Below are 27985 nucleotides of genomic sequence, written 5' to 3'. Positions count from 1 at the left end.
GTTTACTGTCACACCACTGTTGTCACTCATGTGCTCAGAGTGTGTCGCTGACCTCTCCTGGTGAGAACTGATACTGCAGGATATATGTGTGTGTGTGTGTGTTGTGTGTGTGTGTGTGTGTGTGAACTTATATATATATATATATATATATATACACACACACACACTCTCAACCGAACTAGTAGATGTATATAAAATCACATTTGGAAACCCTATACAACTTAAAGTCTTACTAATCTGAATGTAATTATGTCAATGTTTTGATATGTTATAAACTAACTGCTGGATTTACATTCCAATCCTATTAATAGAACAAATAAATTATAAAATTACCTGATTGTATATCTGATAAAATCAAAGACATTTTTAAAGGAAGTCAGACAACTGAAAATGTATTTAGGAATAAAGTTTATGAATAAAGTTTAGGAACAAAGATGGGTGGGGGTAACACAACCCACATACAATAGGGGGGCAAAAGTCAATATTTCAGGGGTTCCGGATGGTATAGCCAGCGGATATCCGGGCCAACACTTCCTGTTTTGGGTTGCGGTCAATGTTAACAATCTGGTTAGCAACTTGAGACACGAAAATGGAGTTGTAGTTGAGAGACGACATCTAAGACTGTATTATTCATCTGCATATGAATAGAAATACATAAAAAAGCTAAAGCGCTGTCACCTTAATGCAACCAAAGTCCACTCAAACATGCTTGGTCAATACTACTCAGACTTCAAATGAAAACCAGAACACTTCCTATACCAAAATGTTTTCCCGTTGCTGCAAATTCTGCATTCATGTGCAGATATCTGTATGTAGAGATTACATTCTGTTATTGCACCTTCACTTTTTCTATACAGCGTATGTGTGTGTGTCCCACCACAGAACAAGGCCTGCATTGATGCTGCCAATGGAGCTCTGGAAGGCGTCCAGAGTATAGTAGAGTAGAGTGTTTGAGGAGGCCCGGACTTTCAATGTTTCACACAGACACAAACCTTCAGTCTCCTCTTCACTTTCCTCAATGGGACTCACAGAGGAGCATCAGTACACGCTCTGAGCCAAGTTGGCTCGCCCACAAAAGGGCCGCGGTGGCTGCGTTAGTGATGCAGGCGGGTCGTCCTGTCACCCATTTGACCCAGATAGTATTCTGTGGATACAGCCAGCTCTGTTGGGTGGTAATGTTGTACTCATTAAAGCATTGCAGTAGGGTTGTTAATAAAGTATGACCCCTGGACAATGGTCTGTAGCTTCATGGCAAACATCTGCCATTAAAAACAATCTGTTGTAGTTGTTTATGTTTCATGTCAGTTTGATCTATTGCTTTCCTCTCTATGTTTCACATTATTATCACGTAAGGATGCATGCCAACAAGTGGTATTAAAAACCTGTCTTAGATATATGCAGTCCCCGATATAAAGTTGAACTAGAGGTGAGTCCGCAGGTTTGATGTATACAGCATTTATAGATGTTCTGGCACCGTCATTGAGGTCCAGTGGATGATTAAATAGCCAAGTGAATGGCTAAATGTATAACTAGGGGGCTGGGTAATCTCAAACATGACATTTGTAGTGTGCATAATATATTGAATATTTAAAAGATCAGGTTTAGCTGAGCCAATATTAGTTAGCTACTGTAAAAGACTAACATTATACCATGGCCGTGGGAAATACTAGTTTCTGATTTAAATTCAAAGATGCAAATTCCCATGAGGGATATTCTCATTGTTTCCCAACAGATGCCTTTGGAATAATTGAATCATATGATTGGTTTATGTTGGAGCTATTGGTTTGAATATTCATTCTTTGTTTTTGACAAAGTTTGGTATGGTGGATATAGCTCTAAATACTGCAATACAAGTTAGCCCTGGGTGCCTTTGCTATGTTGAAGAAACAAGTCGGAAGCAGAACTGTAGCAACATAGGAACATAGCTGCTGAATTCAACCACAATCTGAAAGTGAAGTCAGTTAAACAGCTAATTAATGTATTTTTGAGTTTCTACTTTAGCTTCCACTCACTGAAAGAGACATACACAAAATAAATGAAAACTTGGTGTTTGGTTTTTCAGTGTTGGAGTAGACATGGTTAACTCCCGTCTTTACAGTGTTATACAGTCCTGTAAAGTTGCTCTTCTTTTTGAAGAGTATCATCTTTTTTTAAGTGATAATTCAACTGGGAGTTTACACATTCACGTTTTTGATGCGCTTACGTAACCCCAAGCAATGATGCTGAGCTTTTACTTACAATGACTCCTTGCTTATCCAAACACAAAATCAGCAATGGATTTAATGTTAGGATGAATCTTTTTTCCTCACTATCCTTGCTAGAGTGTACAAACACAATCTGTCTGTTTCCCAAGAAACCAGGGTGTCCAAAATGGCTGCCGGAGGGTGTATTGCATTAAGTGAACCCTCAGTGTGCAGAGACCTTTGCTGTAAATCATTTGGGAAGCCCTGGTATATCCCACTGCTCCAATTTTCATTCCTATCACATCTGTATTTTCGTCTTCTGGAGAAAACGCTGCACAGCTTAGTGGGGGGATTTTTTTCCCTAAGCTGATTTATATCAGCTGATAGCCCTGTTATGAAGCTATTGGCACTGGAATAAATGGATGAATAGAAAGATGGAAAAAAAACAAAAAACAATGAAAGGACAGTGGGGAGTTAGGAGTGCTTGTGTTAATATCTGTTTGAAAGGTAATACCCTAGGAAGGATTCAAGAGGGGGTTTGTTCCGTTTCCTCTCTGTGTTCTGTATTACTGTTTGATCTCGAGGAAGGAGGGTATGGAAAGAAGGATAGGTAAAAGTCAATATTCAAGGGGGGTGGATGGAGAGAAGGAAGAGAATACAGGTTTAGATGACGGTTGCCAAATGTTAGAGATGGAGAGAAAGCATTCGGATGAGAAATGGGAAGGGAATGGCAAGTAAGAAGGGGTGGTAGCAAATAGAGCTGCACAATATGAGGAACATATGCGATATCTGATAACGTTGCATATCACGATAACTGCTGCTTTCAGTATTCTGCCAAAATACAACAAACGGCTTGTTGAATTTAAAACAAATGACAGAAAATCATTTCCAACCCTCTTTTAGTGAACAAATTCAACGTTGAATTGACTATAAAAGGCAGCACCAAAAAAAAGACAGTCACATTTTAAATTTTCAAATCATGAACTTACAAAAACATCGGAGTGTCCTTTACAATTTGATATCCCAATCACGATATATATATAATATATATATATATATATATATATATATATATATATATTAATCGTTTGGATTAATATATATTAATCCAAACAATTCGAAGCGATTGGAGGTAGAGAAAGAGAAAGAGGGGAGAAAAGTAAGATGGAGAGGATGAGCTGGAAAAAAAGGGTACAAATGAGAAGACGTGAGGAGGGACGAGGAAGTGACCAGGGATTGACAGAAAGACAAGACTTTTAGCCTGGAGGAGAAATTGAGGAGCAGAAGTCATATTCTGTGTTATTACAGAGAAAGAAATGGCTGAATCCAGCTCTTTAATGGGAAACATGAATGTGTCATGTAGCTGTCAGCTTTAGTGATGTGATAAATGTATACTATCATAACCTCATGGCCTCTTCTGCTCACCATTGCCTTGTACGAACATCCATCTGCAGAAAGTTAACAGCTGACAGAATATAGATTCAAAATCAGAATGAAAGGCGAGGAGAAGCGTTTGGAAGGTTTCCCACTTTGGTCTTCATAAAGGACATAATTACAAGAATCCTCTTACTGAGAAATAAATAAATACCATTTCAAGTAATTTGTTGGATGCTAATCTAACGGATTTCTTCTTTCCACCCTTTTTCACTAGCTAAAGAAGCTGCTGCTGACTCCTCCCAACGTGCCCACGCCCATTGACGCACACAAAGATAGAGTCCCAGGGCATCGCTATAGCAACCGAAGCCTGCAACTACGGCCGGTCAGACCACTGGTCAAGGTGAGGCAGGGATTACTGTGAATACCTGTTGTAGATTCTGCTGTTAGTCATCTTTAGGTTCTCCAACTTTTGATTCTTTAATTTGAAAGCCAGATTTGGCTGGTTTTCATTACGTGGTAGTTTAATATAATTTTTAAAACATTTTAAAACGTACTCTGGCTTTCTCAGACTGACGTAGAACTGGAGCAGTCTGTTCTGCTGCAACCCCCACACTCTTTATTCACTGGTTAACGCCCCATTTTGTGTCTTCTGAAGGCTGGCGAGATAACAAAATTGGATTTTTCCAATCACTTTCCCTCTTCAGAGGTGGCGAATTTAGTCAGAAGTAACTCACTGTTGCATGCAGGGACTGCAATCAGCATCACTGCTTGTGCTTTAAGCATGTGCATGCACTTATCTTTTGCAGGATAGGCAAGGCAGCTTTATTTGTATAGCACATTTCAGCAACAGGGCAATTCAAAGTGCTTTACACAAAAACAGTTAAAAAACAGTTAAAAATAAAAACAGATTAAACACAAGAACAAAAGTTACAGTGCAGTACAAGAAATTAAACAAAGAAATGAACAACCATTTAAAGAAAGGCAACATCAAAAAGAAAGATCTTCAGCCTTGATTTAAAAGAACAGAGTTGCGGCGGACCTGCAGTTTTCTGGAAGTTTGTTCTAGATATGAGGAGCATAGAAACTGAACGATGCTTCCCCCTGTTTAGTTCTGACTCTGGGGACAGAAAACAACGTGAGAGGTCTGGCTGGTTCGTAGTGTAGTAGCAGATCAGAAATGTATTTTGGACCTAAACCGTTAAGTGATTTATAAACTAGCAAGAGTACTTTGAAATCAATTCTTTGAGGCACAGGAAGCCAGTGTAAAGACTTCAGAACTGGAGTGATGTGATCCACTCTCTTGGTCTTAATGAGTACTTGAGCAGCAGCGTTCTGAATCAGCTGCAGCTGTCTGATTTTTTAGGGACACCTGTAAAGACACCGTTACAGTAGTCAAGTCTACTGAAGATGTAAGCATGGACAAGTTTTTCCAAATCCTGTTGACACAGAAGTCCTTTAACCCTTGATATATTATTAAGGTGATATTAGGCTGACTTTATAATTGTCTTAATGTGGCTGTTAAAATTCAGGTCAGACTCCAATGACAACCCCAAGATTTCTGACTTTGTCTGTTGTTTTTAGCATTGTTTGAAGCTGAGCGCAGACGTCCAAAAACAACCACCTCAGTTCTGGCAAGGTTATGTAAATTTGTGTGTTGTTCACATTACTTTGGTAACTTATTTTGTTGTTTTCCATAATCTGAGCCAGTGGAAGCATGTAGATGTTAAACAGAAGAGGCCCCAGAATGGAGCCTTGGGGAACTCCGCAGAACCAGAAAGGCCCACCCAGTTTTCCAATCGGTCAGGATAGAGTCAGAACAATACAAAGAACAGATATCTGCATTTGAATATGAATCCTTCCAATGTTGCCAAGACTGCTTGCTAGGGAAACTGACAGGAATAGTTTGTTCAGATGCTTGCAATGACCTATGTTATGTTTTCTTGCTTGTGCTCAAACAAAAATGGCTGTTCTTTGTCAAAACCAAAGGCAGATGTAGAATGACATAGTAGGCTGCATAACCTCTTAGGGAGGGTGTTAAGAAAGAATGATGGTTGGGTGTACAAAGAGTTTGTATCCTGTTTCCTACTATCAGTTATCATTGATTAATTTGAACTGTGACCGCAATATTGCTGAAAAATATAGATATTTTAGTGATTTAAATCCAGCTATTTAGGCATTGTGATCTGCCGGATGACGTGAAACTGGCAGATCTCTGCAGACCTCCGCTGTTTCGCAGTGAAGCCACGGACGAAAGCCAAACACTGTTGATCCAAACACACTGCCCACACAAACATGACACACAACTGTATACCTTTTACTAACCCTATACATGTTGTAGTTTACAGATTAGAAAATAATATGAATCATAAAAGGCACTGATACATTGTCTTATTTTGACATTTGTTAGACATGCTGGATCAGGGACATTTTTCTTGACTTGTAAAATATGCATTATTCTGCATTTAACAACATCAACCCTACCTTAAGTAAGTATATGCTTTTTTTAACCCCAACAAGAATACATGATCATAAAACTACTAAAAATCTGGCCATCGGTGGCTTCATTGCAAAAAACAATAGCCATCAGTATTGTTCTTGTATAAGCTAAATCCTACTTAGTTCTTGGATTATCATTATACAGCATTAAGGGGCAAAACTAAATCACATTTCCCAAAGTCCAGCCAGCAGTTGTCCAGCACAACAAGTTTAATAATTCATTTTTTTCTCAAATGATGTACATCATTTTAGACGAACAACTCTTGGAGCCTTCAAGCTTGCAGAGACCTTCAGCTGCTGCCCATGATAGATGTGGTGTCAGGAAGAGAGGACATTTACTATGACTACTGCTGTATGACTTAGCAGTAATTGGATAGCTAGTAGCATTGTGCTTCAGAAAGTGGTCATTGATTACAACACCAGTCATTTATCTTGTACAAGCATAAAGCATGGTGAGCCTTCACACAGCCTTCTGCTCCGGCTCAAGTGAGGAGGATACCCACAGGATGCAGCATGGGGATAAGCCAAGCTTGTATCCATCGCACGCCCTCCAAACCTTGCTGTTGCTAGTGTGTGTGTGTGTGTGTGTGTGTGTGTGTGTGTGTGTGCGCTTTGTGTGTGTGCTTGAGCTTTAATTTTAGAGGAGTGTGGCTTTGCTGTGGCAGATGGTGGGAGTATTGACTGACAGGGCAAAAGGGCAACAGTGAATCATAGTCTCTCTTCCTCTTTATGAGCAATATAGAATCAGCAATTTCATCGCAGCTGCACACCGATTCATCCCTCACAAAGTCGTAAGCAGAATATACTGCTGTGTGCTCAGTGTTCCTGTATCCGAGGTAGGAAATGGAAGATACACTCCAATGTTCTTGAGTCCGTCTTTTGTTATGTAACATGGTTCATTTTGTCTTGTTCCCATGACAGACGGTAGACTGTGTGATGAGACATTTGCACAACTACAGTTGAGTTTGATAGAAGATGGAAAATGTTCAATCTAAAACGTTGATGGTAAATGTCAGGTTTTAGTGTCAGTTCCTCAGAGTCAAAGATCAAGGCCTTTTTTTCAAAGGTTGCCATTTTGTATTGATGTCCTTGACTGAAGCCTAAATAGATGATGTGTCGCATGTGTTTTTGAAGCTATTAAGGTCACCCCAAATGATTGTAATTATATTAAGATGTTTGTACTAATCAAAATGTCTGGTAGAGTAAAACTTAAAACCTAATTGGCCGATTGCTAAAGGGTCATTTCACTCCCAGTCTACATCCATTGAATCGCATTTGCAACATTAAGTTCTTGTAGTCTTATCTTTAGTCCTCACAAAAGCTTAACAAGATGAGGGCTACAGGTCTGGATTCTCTCCATTCTCTTGCAAATTTAGACCATTTCACTTACCATTTATCTATTAATTTGTTTTAGGGCTCTTTATTGTCATAACACCAGCATTGGAGGTTGCTTATATTGTCAACCTTTTTCTCCATTTAATAATAAAACTAATTTCTATTTATGTGACTGCATTTGAAACATTTGCATTGTGGGCTAGATGTTTTTGCCTGCAATTTGAGAATAAAGTCTCACACTGGTATTTGTGTTTGTGTTTCTCCACTCTCAGAGTGACCTCCGTCAGGAGCGGAAGCCCCGAGCGGTGCGTCCAGCGGGCCGCCTGTGCACAGAACTCCACCGCCACCTCACCACCGCCCGGGACTCGGAGGAAAACCCGGCCCCCGACACAGAGGAGGACGAAGAGGACGAGGAGAGTGAGTCGGAGGAGGATGAAGAGGAGGAGGAAGGGGAAGAAGAAGAGGAGGAGTCTTCCAGCAGCGAGGTGGAAGGTGTGGCAGTTGTGGCAGCCGTCCCCGCTGAGCCAGCGAAGCCACAGTTTAGCTCAGAGAAAGAACTGCACTCCGTGGTAGAGCTGATCACGTACATGCACACCTACTGCCTGCCCACACGTAAGCAGCAGGGCTGGGAGCGTAAGGACCGGGAAGCCCCGAGGCCTCGGGCCAGACCTGAGGCCTCCCGCCTAGCTACCACAAACTCTCACAGCAGAGTTGTTTTGGTGGCTACTCCTGGGACTAGTGGGGGTTTTACTGGGACAGGCAGTGTCCCCAGGAGGCTCCCATTTGCAAGGCGAAGGGAGATGAAAGCCAACTCCCTTCTGCGTGAGCTTCTGCAACAGAGCAGCTCTTTCGATGTGAGCAAGCCTTACAGACTGCACAGCCCACCTTACTCCCACAGCCCTAACAGAGTAGGAGTATCTACTCCTTCTGCCGTGGCAAAATCAGCCTCAACCCACTTCCCCAGCTCCAGCACCCCTAAGCTAGAGCTTCGTAAAGACTCCTCTTCACATGAGAGGAGAAGCTACTCCTCGGAGGCGCCTCAAAGCCCAGAGGAGACCGCAGAAGACGGTGGCTCCTTCTCGGTTCGACGCTCCCGACGCCTGGCCTCCTTCCCCAGCCGCTTCGCCAAGAGGCTGCGGCCTGGACGAGCAAGGGAAGGAGAGGGGAAGGACAGGGAGGAGAGGGAGGAGGGACGAGCAGGGGTCAAACTCATGCCAACCCAAGCAGGAGGGGGGACGACGACGGAGAAGCAGCCAGAGCAACTTACGTCGGGTGACGACAGCACTGGTACAACGGAACCAACCAAACCCTGCTGCCACGGTGAGATGGATAGGAAAGATACAGGCTACATTTATACCACAGGGTTATCTTAATGTTCTGATAATCAGATTTTATTTTAAGACTCCGATTATAACCCATAACTTTTCACGTTTGCCGGTCTTTCCAGACACTTTAACATAAATTTTTAAGAAGGGGAAAATCAAAGAGACACGCATCTTCCATGTTGTGCAATGTTGTAACTGGCTTTTTATTCTGATTGCAGAAAAGCGAGCCTGCCTCTGTCTGCCTCTCAACCCCAAGTCCACTGGGTGAGTTTCTCTATGTAATTCCTGTTTTTTATCATATAGTAGTAACTTGTTGCAGCATTATGCAGCACCTTGTCTGCAGTGGCAGAGTACTTAATGTTAAGAATTGCGGAAGTTGAATGTTCAGTTGTTTAGAATGTGACAGTGCAATCGGAAACTGTGCGGAAACAAAAATATCCATTACAGTAGTTCATAACCAACTATTTTGAAAGCTTAAAAGAGACCATCAGTGTAGGTTTTATAAATAATGTATTTTGAAGACAGACAAAATGTAGCAGAATTTCACCTCTTGTAATTCTGACCATATACAACATTAAATGCATTAATGATAACTATTAAAACTTCACTTCCAATGTTAGCTATAGCTAAACTGTTGGTGTGCTAATTTTGAGAAATCACTCTTTTTGTTCTTTATTTTACCGAGCAGACAGGTATAAGGTAGATGCCTCATGGGAAACCCTGCCACGAAAAACATATGCTTTGATTATAGTGAAATGTCATACCTGACCCTTAATGTAATATCATACTGCTAAATGTTTGTACTTCACAGCCCATTTTCAGACAGGTGTTTTTAAATTACCTCAGCAAAAGTTAGTTTTGAAAAAAAAAGTCTCACTATAGGATCTGATGAAAGTAGTATAGTGTATCTTTAATAACAATTTGCATCATGTAAAGGATTCCAGATAAGAAAAGCAAATATATCTATCTAAGACGACACTGATGCTAACTTATGATCCATTTTGCTACTAGTTTGTGATCCAGATTTTGGTAACTAGAGCCAAAGTGAAGGACACTGACTTAAAATGGAAGCTCATATCGCTCCAGTATTTGTATGCACACTTAATGCACAACAGTACTCCAGGAAGAATTCCTCCTCTTAGAGTATGATTTAACTTCTAAATGGATTCAATGGGAGCTACTTTTCCACATTGCTGAGGAAATACATTGAACATCATCCGAATCATTATGATGAGTGTACTGAGCGAGGAACCAGTTCCATTAAAGGTCCCATGACATGGTGCTCTTTGGATGCTTTTATATAGGCCTTAGTGGTCGGCTAATACTGTACTTCCAGATTGGCCCACCTGAGCTTTCATTTTCTCAAAATCAGAGCAGGATACCCAGGGCTCGGTTTACACCTTTTGCCATTTCTAGCCACTGGGGGACCTTAGGCAGGGTGGGGGAACTCATATTAATGTTAAAAAACTCAAAGTGATGCCATGGGACCTTTAAGGAGCAGGGGCTTGTTTCAGTTGTACTAATCTTATGCCTGTAAACATGTAAACTACTGCATTCGTTGCTGTAATTTAAAAATTCTGCACTAATGGACTTGATTGTATAAATTATATAATCTAATCTTTCACAATGTGGCAGCAGTCCATGATTTATTAATTTAGAGGAAAAACCTCTAAAACTGAGTTTAGACAGCTGAATGGACAATACAATAGTTATGAACATACAACATTTAGCACACCAAAGTGTGACAGAACTATCTGGACCAGCTCAAATTGTAAATCTCGAAGCGCTGTTAGTTGTAGATGCTTTACTTAAAAAGTCATAAGGGAGAAAGAATATGATGTGAACGTGCTTTAAAAAAAGTCTGGATTCATTAAAACATGGTTTGCAGTCATGTCATGTATAATCTAATAAGTATGTGTATATACTACTATAAGCCAGCCCCCAAATTCAGCAATTTTATTCAAAGATCTCTATTGAATTCTCAGACTTTGATCCGCACCAGAAAGAGTGCCCTCACTGCTCTTACTTTTCCAAATGAACCTCCCCACCCATCCCTCCACAAACCTTGGAACTTCTCCAGCTCCATCCAGTCTTAAAGCTGGATGTTTCCTGTACAAACCCCTGGCTTCGGTCCATCTTCTAAATGAATCTGTCTTCTGAAGTGCTCACCAAAAAAGAAAGTTGTGCGTTTAAAAAAAAAAAAAATATATATATATATATATATATATATAATATATATATATATATATATATATATATATATATATATATATATATTATATGTTTTACTCTCCTGTTCTCTGTGGAGGGTAAGTAATATCCCGCCTGAAGCCAATCCACTCGGCACCACGCCTGCCTTTCATGGCAACTGGAAAGAAACAGAAACAGACAGCCAGAAATAGAAAGAAGGAGAAGAACAGGGGAGAAGACAGCAGAGTACATATGGTTGTTGTGATAAGAAATGAGGAGTGTCGAGAAATGCCAGTAGCATTTACAGGGAGAAACATAATTCAAATTCAGCAGACATCAGCTGAAACCGTGGCCTTTTTCATTTAAGCCGAGGGCGGGGGGAGGGAAGAGCTTTTACTGGGAGCCCTTTAAGGCTGTTATTGGATTCCTTTTGGCGTGTATGTTTAAAAAAATACAACCAATTCCAACATGACACAGCAAGCCTTAATCTCTCTCTCTCTCTCACTCTTTCCTTTGATCTGTTGTCTCTTCTCCAGCAGAGAGTCCCAGTACAGCACCAAGTCTTTTGAGCAGACGCTCGGTGTGGATCTGTGTGGAACGGCAGGTAAATCCATCTCATGTTTGTTTAAATACTCGTTGATGTCAACAGGTTACAGCTCTAAAGATGCAGGCATAAGGGACAGGGATTGTGGGGCCAAATCTAATTTGGTTTGGGACTAGAAGTAAGAGCAAGCTGTGCGTCAGCATTGTCAGAGATACACTAGACTTTTACGAGATAGATGAGAAGATTGATACCACTCTCATATCTATACGTTAAATATGGAGCTGGTGCCAATGGCCTGTTAGCTTAGCATAAATACTGAGTAAAAGGGGAAACTGCTCATAAGGCTCTGTACAAAGTAGGGCTGCAACTAAAGATTATTTTAAATGTTGATTAATCTGTTTTATAACTTTCCTAATCAATGGAGAAGTTGTTTGGTCTATAAAATGTCAGAAAATTGTGAAAAATGTCGTCAGTGATTCCCAAAGCCCAAGATGGCGCCCTTAGATGTCGCATTTTGTCCACAGCTCAAAAATATTCAGTTTACTGTCACAGAGGAGGGAAGAAACTAAAAAAATATTCACATTTAAGAAGCTGGAATCATATCATTTTTTCCTATTTTTTTTAAATAAAAAATCACTCAAACCGATTAATCGTTAATCAAAAATAGTTAATTTTTGAATTAATTTAATAGTTGACAACTAATATTTTTATCTTTGCAGCACTCAATCCAAAGGGCACAAATGTGATTCATTGTTTAATCCAAAAAAACAAACAGTAAAAGGGGAGGTTATGTGCTGGACTATTTGTTGGCAGGAAGCAGTGCTCACCTGGGTATCCCTTCCCTTCCCTCCCCCCTCAGGTCTCACCCCTCCCACCACCCCGCCTCACAAACCAGTGGAAGATGAGCTCTTTAAGCCAGCCGAGGGAGGAAAGGGAGGTGAAGGAACAGTTGGTGGCGATGGTGGCAGTGAGGCCTCAAGCACCATCACCGCTGCGAAGGGCTCGTCCTGGCCCAGCCGCACCCACCACCAGCGGAAGCTTCCAGAGCAAACGGAGCTGTATGCCCAACTGCGGCGCATGGGCCAGGCCGGCGACATAGACACCCACCGCACCTTTGGGGACCACGACTACTGTGCTCTGAGCCTTGGGGAGAGCCGCAAGCGCAGCGCCGCCATGCTCGGCGCCATTTTGCAGGCGCAAGGAGGGAGCGATGGAATTGGATCCCAAGCAACCAAAGCTGCGGATGATCAGGTATCGGATGGAAATGGAAAGGAGAACAGGGAAAGGCTGGACGTGTCAGAAATCGCAGAACTGCTTGAGCACCACACGCCGACGGTGGTGATATCATCATCACCGCCGCTACACTGCCAGTCGCCAGCTGCCACGCCGCCGGTCTCAGAGGAAGAGGCGGAGCGCTCGTCTGCGTCTCGCTCCCCCTCCCCCATCCTCCTGTGTCCTGACTCCCCCGCCAGCAAGACAGACTCCAGGTGAGACCAAGAGACAATGAATGTGGGAGGAGGGGAAAGAGAGTTGTGAGAATATGGGTCAAGGAGATAAGACTTCACAATGAAATGCAGTGGGAAGATAGAGGCATGTGGCAGAAGGAAGAGACAATAAGAGTAGAACAGTATTAGAATGAGAGAAATTGAAATAACAACTCTGCATCTCAAGTCTATTCATGAATAACTTTCTGGTGTAATTTTCTCAGCATATTGTGCCACATACAGTAATCCAGTTGCTTCATAATAGTGTCTACAGTCTGAATGTGCTGTTTGGTCTCTGTAAAAACAAATGTCTTGATGTACAGTGTCATTGCAAAATACAAAATTTCCGGTGGTTGACAATTTCCTATTGTCTTGCGGCACATCCACACCCAATCTAGAAGACAAGGGTAAACAAAGGTGTCAAAATGAAAACCGCTCATGTTGAATTCTTAACTAACTCTACATGCAGACATCTTTGGTTGAAATGCGCCGCAAACATCAAGTCAAAGCAGCAGCAGCTGTTGCTTTGACGTGTTGCATCTTGTGGCTAGTCAAAAGAACGGTGTCGTAATTAGAGATTTTTTTTTTGATACTGATACCAGTATGGCCTCCAATACTGCCTAAAACACTGGTATCGGTAAGTACTGGAGTTTATACACCGAACTGATGCCACGTAAAAAAAAAAAACGTAAAGAAATTCTACGTTAAAGAAGGGTATTTAAGTTCTTTTTCCTTTATAACTGACTGCCAAACTGGATGATAAAAGAAAGATCTGTGGCGTTAATTGTTTGCGTTTGTTCATGTTTCACAAAGAGTTTAACCTGAGTCAGACCAACAACAAAGATAGAAATCATACCACATCCATACAGGGATAGTAGTATACCGCTGTGACAACATAATAAATTAAATGACACATCGGATCAGTGCTCGGTGTTCGGCCGATACAAAAGTTCAAGTATTGGAATCCGTATCGGGAAGCAAAAAATTGTATTGGACAATCTCTAGTGGTAATTGCAACGCAGAAATGCGACCAACTGTTAACCTCGCTGCTTTTGAATTTGTTATAAAATGTAATTACGGTTAAACACTGATTTGAGATTTGCTGAGACTTGTCTTTCTCAAAAATGTCTGAATGTACAAAGGGTGATGCACTGCACTGTGAGGGTGATTTAGTCACTAACTGCGTTCTGATCTGTAGCATGAAAAGAGAAATACAGTATGAAAAACCAATCGTTCTCAACACATGTATAACCTTCCAATCAATGACTATACTGTCTAACTTAGAAGTTTAGTATAATTTCTGTCCTTGTAAGATTTAGTTTAAAGCGACTGTTTCAACGTCAATAAGGTCAGCAGTTATATGATTTCTGGACATGGAAGACAATGGCAGCAAAAAAGGGTGGGGATGTAAAAGTAAGAGACAGCGCTATTCTGCAATCGGTGGAAGAAAGTGTCCTTTTCTGCCGCAGTTCACCCATTTCTGTCATTCTGTCTGACATTTCAGTTTCACCTTGTGTCCGTCCTTATCTCACTGACTATGCTCTCTCTCCTTCCCCTTTTCTTTCTTGTTCTCTTTTAGTGAGAACTCAGAGATCTGTACCGACGACAAGCAGAGGAACAAAGCCAAGTCTGACGAGGTACAGAGAACATTCACGTTCTGCAGTCTTCTGCATACAGCACTAGTGTTGAATTAAAGAAAGTGCACCTCAATAGCCCTGAGATCACCAAACTATGAAACACACCTCTAAAGGTCAAATGGTTCATGCTCTAAAACAACCAAAGAGGATTTTGGGAAACAATTTTGGATATGCCAACACACTTAGCATACCGATACCATATAATGTATCTTCAGATTCATACTGCGGCTACAAGATCAAAATTACGGACTGCATGTAAATGAACAAAGAGGCGTGTGTTGAGTCTCAGGATGCCGCCCTACACTCACTCTTACTGGTTCTGTTCCCATGTCTATAAGTATTCTGTATTGTCCTTTGTCCTGACTGTTGCCATGGTTTCCCTGTTGCCAGGACAACTGCCAGGTGTTTTACATCCACAACCTGCCAACCAGTGTGACCCAGAACATGCTGAGGAAACGCTTCCAGGTTTTTGGCAAACCTGAGGACTGCAAAGTCATCATCTGCAACGAGTAAGTGTCCTGATTCGGATCCCTCGACCTGAAGAAAGGAGCTACAGGAGCTTTTTTAAAGATACATTGAACTTGTTTTTTTTGTGCTATAGGGCGCAGATGGACAGTTTTAAATGCAGCCTTTATTATCAGTTGGAAGTGTTGTTGTACTAATGTCATTAATTCATACTAGAATGAGATGTTAGCACTTGAAATGAAATGTAAATAGTAAATCATCAGAAATGCTGTTCTGGAAGTAAGTGAAGTAATCTGACAACCTATGGGGAACAGTGTTGAGATGCAACAAACACAAACGATAAGGAGAAAATAAGAAAGCAGTATTTGCTGATCAACTTCATGTTTCAAAAAGGGTGGGCTGCAAACTTTTTAAAGACTTCAGCAGAATTAAAAAAATCAAACCCTGACAATTTGTTGGAAAGCATTTGTCAAGCCTAGTGGTACCTTTGAAAACTACAATTGTTCCTGATTTTTGTTCTAATGCCTTAAACCTTATACTGAAACCAGATACTGATAACCACTGAGCGCAAACCAATGAGACGCCTAGCTTCTCTTGTCTATTTAGGTTACTCTAGGTGATCTGGCTTTCTATACACCACAAAAAGACAAACAAATAAAATATGAAATTCTCTGAAAATTGTCCTTGACCATGGCACTGACCTCTGAACTGGAGTTGGAGTCCCTGGCTAGAGACCGTCGCTGGCCACTGCTAAATGGGTCAATTGCAGGGGGCCAAATTTCCCCATGGGGATTGATTAAACATGGCTTTAAAAAGTTGAACAAAATAAGGGTGCCCTTTTTTGTTGTTGCAGACAAACCCAAATATTAGTCCTTTCAAGTTTTGTATATTTGGTTTTTTTCTTTGATACAGTACTCCAATGTACTTACTACTTACTGTAGTAAATAGAAATCAGGCATCAGTCCAGAGAAAAATCGGATCAAATTTCCTCTGTGGTTTTTCTGTATTGAACTACTTCAATCCAATCATCCTTTCAATATGTGCATTGAATGCACATTGAATGAAAGGAGGCATATAATTCATTTGATAGTATGTACCTTCCCATCCTCCCAAGAGCAAACTGTCATTATCTTAATGCATGCACGTCTGTCTCTATACTTCTCTGGTTGTAGAGAACGCTGTGGGGTGATAAAGATCCGCCAGTCGGGGGTCCAAAAGCACTGGAGAGAGCGGGAGACTGTTTTCCAGAATGGACCGGCAGGCCTACGGAGGCTGACAAGGAAACGCTACATAGATCTTGGTAATGCGCACACACACTGGCAAAGTTACACTGTAAGTAGCTTAAATAGCAGTCCCTCCAGGATTTTGCGATGTTGCGATTGTGGCTGCTTGGGGGACGGGGAAAAATGGGGCAAGTTTAAACCGCTTTATGTTGCGTCCTAGGCACCCCTAGACTGGGGCGTAACACAATTCATACAAATTCAACAAATCACTGCGACTTTGGTGCGGGTTTCCCGCGACTTAAACCAATCCAAACAGCCCCACGTGCCAGACTTTGTATCAGTATGTGATGCTGAGAGCCAATGACCAAGCGGGAGTGAGAATGGGTTAACGTCACACATACGCCGCCAAATTCATTTCCTTGTTTCTGACATGAAGGCGCGTGTGACACGAATATCTCACATTCACCAACAAAACGTACAGCAGAAGGCCGTGCAAAACATTTCAGACTGTCCTGCCAACCTGTATACATTTTAACATCAATGTAATAATAACAATAACATCATCTACCCTCGTTATTGTAAGTGCAATGATAAGTTAAAGTCCAATAACTATTTTATTAAACCATATGTGTGTCCCAGGCCAGGATAGGAAATTAACTAACAATGTAAAGATCAACAAGCTCCTGACATGTTCAAATTTGATTCATTCAATAAATTATTATTTTTTGTCATAAATCCACCAGCCATTTTCCTTTGCAGCATCCTCAGCATTATTGGTAAGGTTACTAGGAAAACTCAGCCTTGAGTAATTTTATTCTTCTCAAAACAGATTTCCTTTTTATTTTTAAAGAACTACACAAAAAAAGTCGCAACTTCATTGCAAACATACAAGAGCATCGCAACTTTCATCGCAATTTTTTTACAAAAGTTCCCACAACATCAGGAATTTTGGGCGGCAACAATCTCAAAAAAAGGCAGCGAAATCCTGAGGGACTGAAACAGTACACCAGCATGGTGATTTAGCATAGTGATATAGTTACTATGCCCGGTTTTGCGGTAGCTAATAACTATTTATTATTACTAGCTATTTTTGTTTGTGAAAAAAACTATTTATCAAGTGGTTTGCAATCGGACAATAGCGCAAGCGAAAGTACCCCGCACGTTTACTGCAGCTGTGTTTAAGAAACACACAGTCAATCTGAAATGTTCAAGTTGTCATGATCTGTTAGGTATGGTACTCACGTAAGATTGAGAGGAATTTGACTTTTTTTTGTCTTGTACTGTAGATGAGGCAGGTCCGGGCCCTGTCAAGAGCAAGTACGATGCACTGGACTTTGACACTCTGCTGAAGGAGGCCCAAAAGTCCCTGCACCGCTGACAGCCCGGCACCCCTGACTGGCCAGCCTTAGTACACTGCAGCAACACCCCTCCTACTACTGGGCTCTGCCATCCGACAGGCCTTTTAGTACCTCCATGCAAGGCAACTTCGCAAATGTTTACATTTTTACCATTGGAATAAAGTAACGATAAGGACCTCGTTGTTTTTTAAGTTTCTTTCACCGGAGGATACTGCTTAAAAACGAGGAAGCCACTGGGAGTCCGGAGGATTTAAGAGACAATAGAGGAAGTAGGAATGTTTAACAGCAATGGTACAACAACTACAAACGATAATGATAGTTCTTTGCTGAACAACAAAAACCAAGCCGTCTGTGTTGGTGGCACCATCGCCCGTCTGGATGAGCGGGCATGAGAGACCTCTGTAGCAAATCCTTGCTATTCCTGCGTTGCGTTGGTCGTCGTGGTGTGTGTTTCTGCGTGTGCGTGTTCTTTGTTCTGTTTGTTTTGTAAAAAAAAGAAAAAATAAATACTCCCTTTTTCCGGTTACGTGTGGTGAACCTACAAGTTGTGTTCGCCATGAAGTTGTGTGGTTGTATAACCAGAACAAAAAAAATTAACCCTGCTTTCTTTTAGCAAAAATTGTGGATGTTACAAATTTCAAAATCCTATTGTGTGTGTGTGTGTGTGTGTGTGTGTGTGTGTGTGTTATGGACAAAGAATATGGAAAAAAAAAACATTTAACGTAATCATTTGATGACTGATAAAGTTTACAAATCTAAAATGAAGAAGAAAAAAATCATGTTTTCTTTTTTGTAACTGTAGTGCTTCCTTGATTTGATCTATGCACTGTAAAGGCCGCGATCAGACAGAGTGCGTTTGCAGGTTGCAAAACGTGAGGCGCACTGCACTGCCTTTGTTGTTGACGACACCCCGATCAGACAAGTTGCCTCTTTTTATTTTTCTTGCTAGGCATCCATTGGATCTTCTTGTTGTTTTGCTTTGAAGTTAATGACGTCAGGCGCTTTTTACGCTCTGAGTGGAAGTTTTTTTTACTCAGGGCGCTCCGGGGGAAAAAACGCAACTGCTTCACTCTAATTGAAAACTATTACACAAAGCCACCCCAGGCTGCTAAAACGCACTATGTCTGATCTGGGCCTAAGGAGGCAAATGACTCCACTGTCCTCCACTTTCCCCTTTGACTCTAATCTCTAACTCTGCCATGCTGACTATTTTGGCTTCTGCTACTGGCTGCTGCAGGCCCTGTTTGCTAGGCGTTTTTATACAGCAAGACCTCGACTAGGTCCTGGAAAAAACTTAAATGTTGCACATGTTGTGAGCTGGCTTCAAAATAAGAAAAAAAAAAGAAGAAAATATTAAAAATATTCTGATCAGATTTATTTACTGTCTGTGTAAAAGTAAATCATAGGATTGGAAAATAGAAAATAATTCAATTTAGAAATTATTTAAGGGTTGAGTCAGAATTGGCTAGTGTCTTTGCGGTTTTTCAGAAGCGTGTTTTTACATACTTCATGGGTTGATTTCAAGTACATTTCTTTCCCACATCTAAAAGTGGTTTTAAAGTATCTTTGATACTGAACATGTGTCCAATAAAGCTGCAGCCTGATGACAACCCCTGAAAGCCACAGCCAATGCAACACTTTGTTTACATTGGGACTGCAGCAAGCAGGCCCATAATGGGGAAATAAAGATGGTAGCCATAGACGCATTTCCATACCGTGCCATACTTAGTTCATTGCTGAACTCAGTATGAAGTCACCACATCCGCTCTTTGTCCAGATCATCCCAGTCCAATCTTCTTTCACAACGTACTATAAGTGCTTTTTCGATGGTCTAGGAATAATTTTTTCCTGGTGATACAAGTGCTTCATGTTTGGTTAGCTGGACATTGGGTTTCAAAAATACAAAGAACAAGACCCATTTGCTCTCCGTAATCCACCCATGCAATATTGCCATTGCCAGAAGTAGACTAATCTGTTGCTTTAGATGGAATGTATTCAAGAATCTGAATGTAATCATCGTATTTCCCCAACTTCTGCCCAAGATTGTGGAGTTCTTTGGTGCGTAGGCGTCCCGTTGACTGCATGTGACAAATTAATGGCTTTAAGTACAGTCTAAGTAGGACCTAATTCACATTCCTAATGCAGCCAGTAGCACCCGCCGTAAAAAAGGGAGAGAGCCTCCAAACCCGCCAATACAGTGGTACCAAACCTACACAGCCAGGGAACAAGCGAGGGATGGGCTTGAAAGTAAGAAAAACAATCGGCCGAGAATCTGGTTTCTCGTCTGCGAGGTACTGTATCAGCTGAGCATCTCTACCTCACATCCATCCATCCCTGCTCCTCCTGTGTTTTTTATTTCCTCCTTCTACTGGATGCTCTCCCCCATCTTCTTACTCTTTTTTTGTCAGAAAAGTTCTTCACGTCAGTTGAGTTTTATGGGTAGTTTGGGGGATTGTGTTTGATTTTTTATAGTATGACTCCTCCTAAGCCCCTCGTGAGGGGAATAATCTCTTTCTCTAACTCTTTCGCTTGCCTCATAATGGTTCTTAGCGTGTCCGTTTCTTGGCGTCTCGACCCTGTGTCCGTGTGTAACTGAGTGTTTCGTCTTTGTCTCGTGTTTGAGTTGGACACTGCTGACGCTTGCAGGTTGGTGAGGAGGGGTGGGGAGAGGTTGAACGGGGGCTTGGTGGTTGGTTTGTCCTTGAGTGTGCTTGAAGATTCCCTAAGTTTTCCTGTTTTCTCTAGGGACACGCCATTCTTCCTGATTTCCCCATTTTTCCTCTCCTTGCCCAGGAATTTCAACAAAACGCAGACCGACTCACTAACTTTAACTCAATTGCTTTCCGTCTCTCACGGGTTCAAGGCCCCTTTACCAGGTCTTCCACAAACCCTGGTAAACTCCCCGCTTTTTAAAAGGTAATCCTCCAGCCCCATCCTCTTCCTTGTCTTTGTCTATTCTAATCAACTCCTTGGTAACACACAAAAAATTGAATGTTTACATCACTAGATTCTCCTTTGACTTTATTAGGAACGCACACTAAGTACAAAGGCGCCTTATTCAGTGTTAAAAAAGCAAAACAGCAAGTGAAGTGGCCTAGAGGCCTAGCGTTACCTTCCTCCAGGCTCACTGATGTCTAAAACTAAACAAATACAATTTAGTGCTATACATACTGATTGAGAAACAAGGTGTCAACTTTTTTTTCTTTTAAAGGAAGAAAAAAAACCGACATTTTAACAACTAATTGCAACTGAATGAGTATTTGTGCTTAGTATGTATACTACTAAAAAGTGAGAGAATGTGCTGGTTTACATATTAAAAAAGTAAATATATTATAATATATGAATATAAAATGTGTATATAGCACTATGCCTCGTTGTAAACATAAAATGTATTGTGTGTGTGTTGTTTTTTTTGTTGTTTTTTTAAAGTGTCGGGTCATAGTTGATTGCTAATCAGACATATGGTCAGGTCAGTTTAGTTCCAATGACTTCATGTTTTTTTCAATACAGGGAGGAAATGAAGGGAAAATATTAACATAACACAAAGTCCAACACTGTTGTATAAGAGACTAAAAGAGATACAAGTAGATTCATTTTCTTTGCTGTTTATGAAATGACTAAATATTTGTTAATGTTTTTGTCGTTCTTTAAAAGCAATTTGAAATGCAATACATAATAATCTTATCTTTAAGACAGCCTTTCTGAAAAACTGAGGTAATAATGTACAGGTAGTAATGTGTATGGTTGGCAACACGGGCAATCTTTGAGCTGCAGATTCAATAGGCTACTGTACTGTATGTAGACTGCTGTTAAACACACACAAAAATCATAAAAATCTACAGGAGGAATGTGGTAAGTTGTGCCGTAAACACATAACACGTATACAAAACGAATTGTATTGATATACTCTTGCACAAATAACGTCCCAAGTAGTGAAATATCTTCACCATTTTTTTCTTCTTGTTGAAAAGGAAGCCATTGTAACTATGTTATTACCATTTTTTTGATGGTGCACAGGTTTGTTCAGATGTGAATTGCATTGAACACTTACAGTAACAGCAAATAACTTTACATGTATGACTGGTAAAGGAATGTGGGAGGGAGAAAAAAAGCAAGTTGTTGCTGGTTTGACCCGGTCGCACTAGTTGATACAGATGAGATAGACACTGTAGAAATCTCAGTTTCACTGCTGCACCTCGACTTCATCCCAAAAAGGAAGCATTTGGATTGAATCAATTACAATTAAATATAAGTTACAGAATGGCGTTATGGTCCAACTAGCTGGGAGGAAGTCTAGTTTTGTGTTAGCAAGATTGTAAAGTACTGAAGCAGGATGAATGGTAAAGCAGGAAGGAAGCCTGATTTGACAAATTTGTGAATGCTGCATAGAAACAAACAGTAGTTTTAATTCAAAGTTGTATGAGAGAATGGTGGAAGTCAAGGGTGGGAATGGGAAAAGATATTTGCCTTTAATCTCACGTGGAACATTTTCGGATTTAGTTCTTACCGATGACCAAAAATGTTACTTTAAAAGGCTTTTAAATTGGCAAATCTTAACACTTTGCTAACCTTTTCACATAAAACTATTGTAAAGCCAGCTCTTGTTTAACTTGTTGCTTTGTTGTCTTTGTGGAGGACGAGCATAGTTTCTACTTATAATGTAGAATTCAGACTTCCACCTATTTGAGGAAATCTTGAGACTGAAAGCACGTGGTGGGATTTCTACAGTGGCTGCCGCTGTGCCTGTGAGAGTGCCTCTATGGTCCTAGAGGTCGAAACAACCCCAATTTTCATCATGGCAAGCCTTAAAAATCAATCGGGGTGGGGGGGGGAAACAAAGCTACCACTAGCTTTTATTTTAGTTTCAACTCCTTTCCAATCCAATGTGGTTTATTATTAAATAATTACTGACGTAATTAAAACTTTTTTCAATAGCCATATTATAAAAGATATATACATATATATGAATATATATATATTTGTGTGTTTGTGTAGATATCTAGATGATTATATACTTTCTTATAGAAAACTTTGATGTTGACCATTCTCCTCAGTGTTTCTGAGAACACGTTGACACATTTCAACATAATAATATTGCTGTCTACTTGGTCTAGGTCCTAGGTCGATGGACAACAAATTCGTAAAATAAAATAAACCGTAAAAAATAAAAATTAAAAAAAAGAATTCCCCTTGTCAGAATGCAATACCTTTTAGGAAAATGGCAAGAAAACCATAAAACTTGATAGGCAAGTTGACCAAAAAGATAAAACTTCAACAACTCAAAAAAATGTGGCGTCTTCGACGGCCGCATCAGATTCAGTTTCATAGATGTCTTGTTTCCGATGCCATGGCCCACTAAAAACACTTGTTTTTGTGTCACTTACTGTTTTTAGTTTTGGAAAACAATGTACCTGTCAACTAGCTACACCATCAAATTAGCCCCTTCCAGGACAGGTGTGTTTGCAATACCGGCCTCAGATTCCACTTCTATGTTTGATCTGCGACATGGTTGTGTCATATTTCAGCTTCAAAAGTTGTACAGTACACAGAAACTAATGGGTAACCTGTCAAACTTCATGGAAACAGTGATGTCAAATAGGCACTTAGTACGGACTGCAAACTGTCAAAATCTGCTAAATGTGAGTGGGTGTGTTTTTTTTGATGGATACAAATATTTTGACATAAAAGGGCATACATTGTTTTTGATTGTTTTTCATTACTATTGACTTTATTGTCTATTTACATCTAATGACTATCAAATTCACAAATGATTTTTTTTCTTTTTTTAACTTAGTTTTTGGTAAAACAAATAAGGTAAATACTGCTAGTGAGATTTTATATTTTTACATATGTTGGTTTTATTTTTTGCGTTTCTTTTTTTTTATTTATACGCCTAGTTTGGATGTCTTTAAATGGTGTTTTTTTTCTCCGTTTTGTGTGATTTCATATGTCTTGAGAATGTGGAGATAAAGGCATTTCAGTATTTTTGAATTGTTAAAATCTAGTTTCATAGAAGCGGAAGTATCTGATGTTATAAATTATATTTTAATTCATGTAAATAGTTTAAAACAGAAGACTATGGCTTCCTTTTAAACTGAATACATTTCTCTTCAGAGATTGTTTACATTATGGAACTGTAGAGATGTGCTCCTCATATACTGTATAAAGTACATATATTCATTGATTTGCCTCCAAAAATAAAATCCTAATGAACAGCATTATTTCAGTGTATGTGGTGATTTTTGATGGGCAAATGTCTAAATAGCACATTGAAATGTAAAGATGTGATCGCTCACTGTTTTCTTCTCGTAAACAGATTCCATGGAAATACCGGCTGCCCTACATGTTATTATAGGCCCAGTTTAATATGCAACTTAATTGTATACAATTAATGTAGTCGGGGATCCCTGATCAGTCTCTCTCTGTGAAAGGGGTCCTTGGTTTCTTGAAGACATTGAAGACCCTTGCTCTGGAGAGAATTTGGGGAAGCAGGATGGCTTTTGCTGATGCTTTAGGGCAGGGGTCCTTAGGTGGGCTCCAAGTGGTCCCCAGCATGAAAGGGAATCTTTTATTTCACTCTATTTCCATCTATAGTATAAAGTGACATAATGACAGAATGTACGACTATTTTGATCATGGGTTTTACAAACTTTTGTAATAAAACATCTAAAAACATCAAATCCTATCCGATGAGGGACACTGGTGAAATTGTTTTTTGTCAAATGGGGGTCATTGGTCTAATTTGTGTCAGTTTAGGGGACATGAAAACGTTTGGGAACCACTGCTCTATGGCACAGAGGAATACAATTAGGCTTTGGCTGCACAGACAAAACATGTTAGTAGGATCAGTTAATTGATGGTTTGCTTCTATTTATGGGATTTGTCCTTTAAATTACACTTTTGTTTTGTCATTAACACATATTTTAATCTTTAAAATCCATCCAGTCTTCTCTTTAAACAACAAAAAGCAAGCCTCATCTCTGCAACATTGTATCCTAAGTTTTCCCCGCATGATTAACTGTTGCTTTGGCCCTAGAAACGTTACTTACAAGTGCAGTGTACGATTATATAACTTTTTGTATGTTCCTCTTCACTGTGAAATTGTGGTGAAGACATGCCGCCAGGGTATAAAGCCTTTTAAAAAATAATATGGAATCCATAATTTTTTCTTTCTAAGTCTACATGCTTTCATGAAAGAAACTTAGTTTTTATGGCTTTGCTGTTACAATAACTACTTCATACTGACATTTCACTCAAACTTACGTCAGCCTTAAATTTTACACTTTAATGTCTTGAAATTCTCATGGATGACAAGTTATTACAGGATGCAATTATAGTTTTTAATGTAAGAAATCTCTCGTGACTGGCCGGACAATCATCAAAACAGCATGGTGTGTCTTCATGAAGACAGCATTGACATATTAAAGAGCTACTATAAAGTTTATTTTAGAAAACAGTGTCCTGAAGGAGCCAACTTGTGTTCCAGAAGAGAGAACATAATGGTCTACAAGTGCTTGTTTAATTGTGTCCATGGACTATATGCTCTTTTTTTCTGCAATGGTAAAGTAAAAACTCTTGCATTTGCTTAATTATTATTTGTATAAAGTTATGGTTGTATAAAGTTTCTCTGTCTGTTGTTTGTACTTGCTGCTGCAACAAACCCATCTGCATGCCAATAATACCAATTTGAACCTCTCCAATCTGGTTTTCGCCCCCTCTACAGCACTGATATTACCCTCCTCAAAGTCCTCAAAAACCTACACACCTCTGCTGACACCGGTTCCCTTAATATCCTTATCCTCCTTGACCTGAGTGCAGCCTTCAATACCGTGAGCCATAATATCCTGTTCACCAGACTAAAAGACCTCTGTATTGAAGGTACATTACTCAGCTGGCTCAGCACCTACCTTTCCAACAGATCCCACTTCCTCTATTTCCATAACCACACCTCTGGCACAGCCACAGTCACTCAAGGTGTTCCCCAAGGCTCCGTACTTGGCCCCCTCCTCTACATCATCTACATCCTCCCCCTCAGTCAGATACGCCACCACTTCAAGCTGGACTTTCACTGTTATGCCGCATAACACTCTCCCGCATCAACTCCTGTCTGTTAGCTATTAATGCCTGGATGCAACACAACTTCCTCAAACTCAACAGCGATAAAACAGAATTCCTCCTCATAGGGTCCAAATCCACACTCAGCAAAATCAATAACCCCACTCTCACCATCTCCCTAGGCCTGCAACTTTGGCGTGATCTTTGACACCCTCCCCCTCCGTCATGTCATTAAAACCTCCTCCTTTCACCTCCACAACATCGCCAAACTCAGACCCTCTCTCACACCCCCCGCTGCTGAAAGACTCATTCACGCCTTCATCTCATTCCAACTGGACTACCGCAACTCACTTATCTTTGGCATTAGCTCTACCAACATAAAACAACTCCAACTAGTCCAGTACGCAGCCGCCCGCCTCATCACCCGCTCCAAATCCTGGCATCACAACACTCCAGTATTAAAACAACTCCACTGGCTCCCCATCTCCCACCGGATCACCTACAAAATACTGGTCCTCACATACAAAACCCTCCACCATCTTGCACCCTCATACCTCACTGACCTCCTCTCCCCCTACCAACCCTCACGGTCCCTCAGATCCACCTCAGCCGGTCTCCTCTGCATCCATAAGTGCAAATTCTGCAGTTTTGGGGACAGAGCCTTCTCCAGGGCAGCTCCCAGGATCTGGATGTCCCTCCCCCAAGAGATCTGCAACTCTGAGTCCCTTACCATCTTCCAGTCCCACCTCAAGACCCATCTCTTCACCTCTGCCCATCCATAGCCCCCCTCCCCCCTCCCTTTTTGTGCCTGAATCTTGTTTTGTTTTGCTTTGTTTTGTTTATATAGTTGTCCATTATTTTTATTATCTTCATGCCCTGTAAAGTGGCTTTGAGTTCGGGAAAAGCGCTATATAAATTCAATTAATTATTATTAAATCATCTCTCTCATTGGGTTCAGTTACTACAAAACAAAAACAAATGAATAATATAATGTCTGCATGGTTACACAACCTGACTGCATTTTGTTGTGTATTTTCCTTTTGTAATCAGTCTTTTCATGCTGTGAAGAGGTTTAGCGGTACTCTCTGCTGTCCACAAACACACACACACACACACACACACACACGGTTAAACAGCATCCCATTAACAGGCCGCTGGCAATTTTCCGCCTGGCTAGACTGTGATTCACATGTGAATGCACTGATAATGCATGGGACATCACTATACCAGCACTGCCGTACTGATGGTCTCTAGTCATCTATCCTTCATGCATCAGCAAAAACACATGGGAACATTTATGTTTTTCAAAGCCCCCAGTAGGCTACGAAGAAGAAAAATGTATATGTAACAGGCCAAAAATCAATTATTTTCAACCTGGTATGGAGCTAATGGCACAAGGACAGGACTAAGGATATAAATGAGAGTAAACACAATTTCATCAATGGTAAAATAGGTCTCTCAGTAAGACCGACCATAGAAAAAAACCCAGCTAAATACAGATATTGACCAAATAAAACCAACCAAATTACATTAAGACCCATACAGTAGACCCCTCTGAGCTGAGCAAAACATAATCCCATAAGACATGAGCATTGATTCAAACGTTAGAAGATTTAGTTCTCAACCCTGTTTATTTATTTATTTTTGCAAAAACAATACTTTCAGTCTGACAGGGCTTTCACACCAACAGCAAGGTAATTATTTCTAATGGAGATAGCGGCTGTGCTCTCTCTTGGTTAGCTGGTTAGCCAATGAACAGTGCACAGATTCTCCACCAAGTTGTGCAGCCAAAGTTGGACCAAATGGCTTTGTGAAACCAAATATAATGGCCTCCTTCACATAATGCACCCAGTAAGTTCATCTAAGAAAAATGGTAAAAAAAGTTGTATTTTTGTTTTTGTATCTTTAGCTTTATAATTCTATTCTTCAATCCTACATGGAGTAAAACGTCTTGAGCACCAAGATCCAAACCGTCCACAGGACATAATCACAAAACATAAAAAATGCATAGAGTGATTTTTGGGAAACTGAAAAAAAAAAAAATGCCTAAAACAACTGCTTATCTACACACCCATCACCCAAGTCACACATCAGCATGAGCATCCCCTTGAAGTCCACTCTCCTTTTAGCTCTGGTTTTGTCTCCACCATTTCTTGAGAATTTCTGGCACTTTAGAAGCTATGTGGTTCCATTTTTATTCACCAGCAAGTTGCAATTGTAGGGGGCTTTCACACTGAAAATGTTTTTGCATTTGATCTAGTAAGTTTCAGGTTAGGTTTCACAATGTAGTTATGCAAGCGCACTAAAGAACCA

The 27985-nt window shown here is 40.4% G+C and overlaps 1 protein-coding gene across 2 annotated transcripts in view; it reads left to right on the top strand.

Annotated features, from left to right (window-relative positions):
• Positions 1-23835, top strand: part of ppargc1b (peroxisome proliferator-activated receptor gamma, coactivator 1 beta) — a 96477-nt gene extending 72642 nt beyond the window's left edge. Inside the window, exons 4-12 of one of the 2 annotated variants that reach the window (XM_032527594.1) lie at positions 3835-3960; positions 7664-8711; positions 8935-8980; positions 11446-11510; positions 12310-12937; positions 14514-14571; positions 14962-15080; positions 16209-16336; positions 17546-23835. In XM_032527594.1, the coding sequence (XP_032383485.1) occupies positions 3835-3960; positions 7664-8711; positions 8935-8980; positions 11446-11510; positions 12310-12937; positions 14514-14571; positions 14962-15080; positions 16209-16336; positions 17546-17637 (2310 nt within the window). In that variant the 3' untranslated portion in view covers positions 17638-23835. Of the gene's footprint in view, positions 1-3834; positions 3961-7663; positions 8712-8934; positions 8981-11442; positions 11511-12309; positions 12938-14513; positions 14572-14961; positions 15081-16208; positions 16337-17545 lie in introns of both variants that reach the window. The other variant, XM_032527593.1, reaches the window with a different exon arrangement.
• Positions 23836-27985: the final 4150 nt, after the last annotated feature.

The sequence above is a fragment of the Etheostoma spectabile genome, chromosome 10 (genome assembly GCF_008692095.1).
Source record: "Etheostoma spectabile isolate EspeVRDwgs_2016 chromosome 10, UIUC_Espe_1.0, whole genome shotgun sequence".
Taxonomy (NCBI): Eukaryota; Metazoa; Chordata; class Actinopteri; order Perciformes; family Percidae; genus Etheostoma; species Etheostoma spectabile.
Note: the sequence above shows the minus strand (reverse complement) of the source record. Positions and strands in the feature narration are given on the sequence as shown.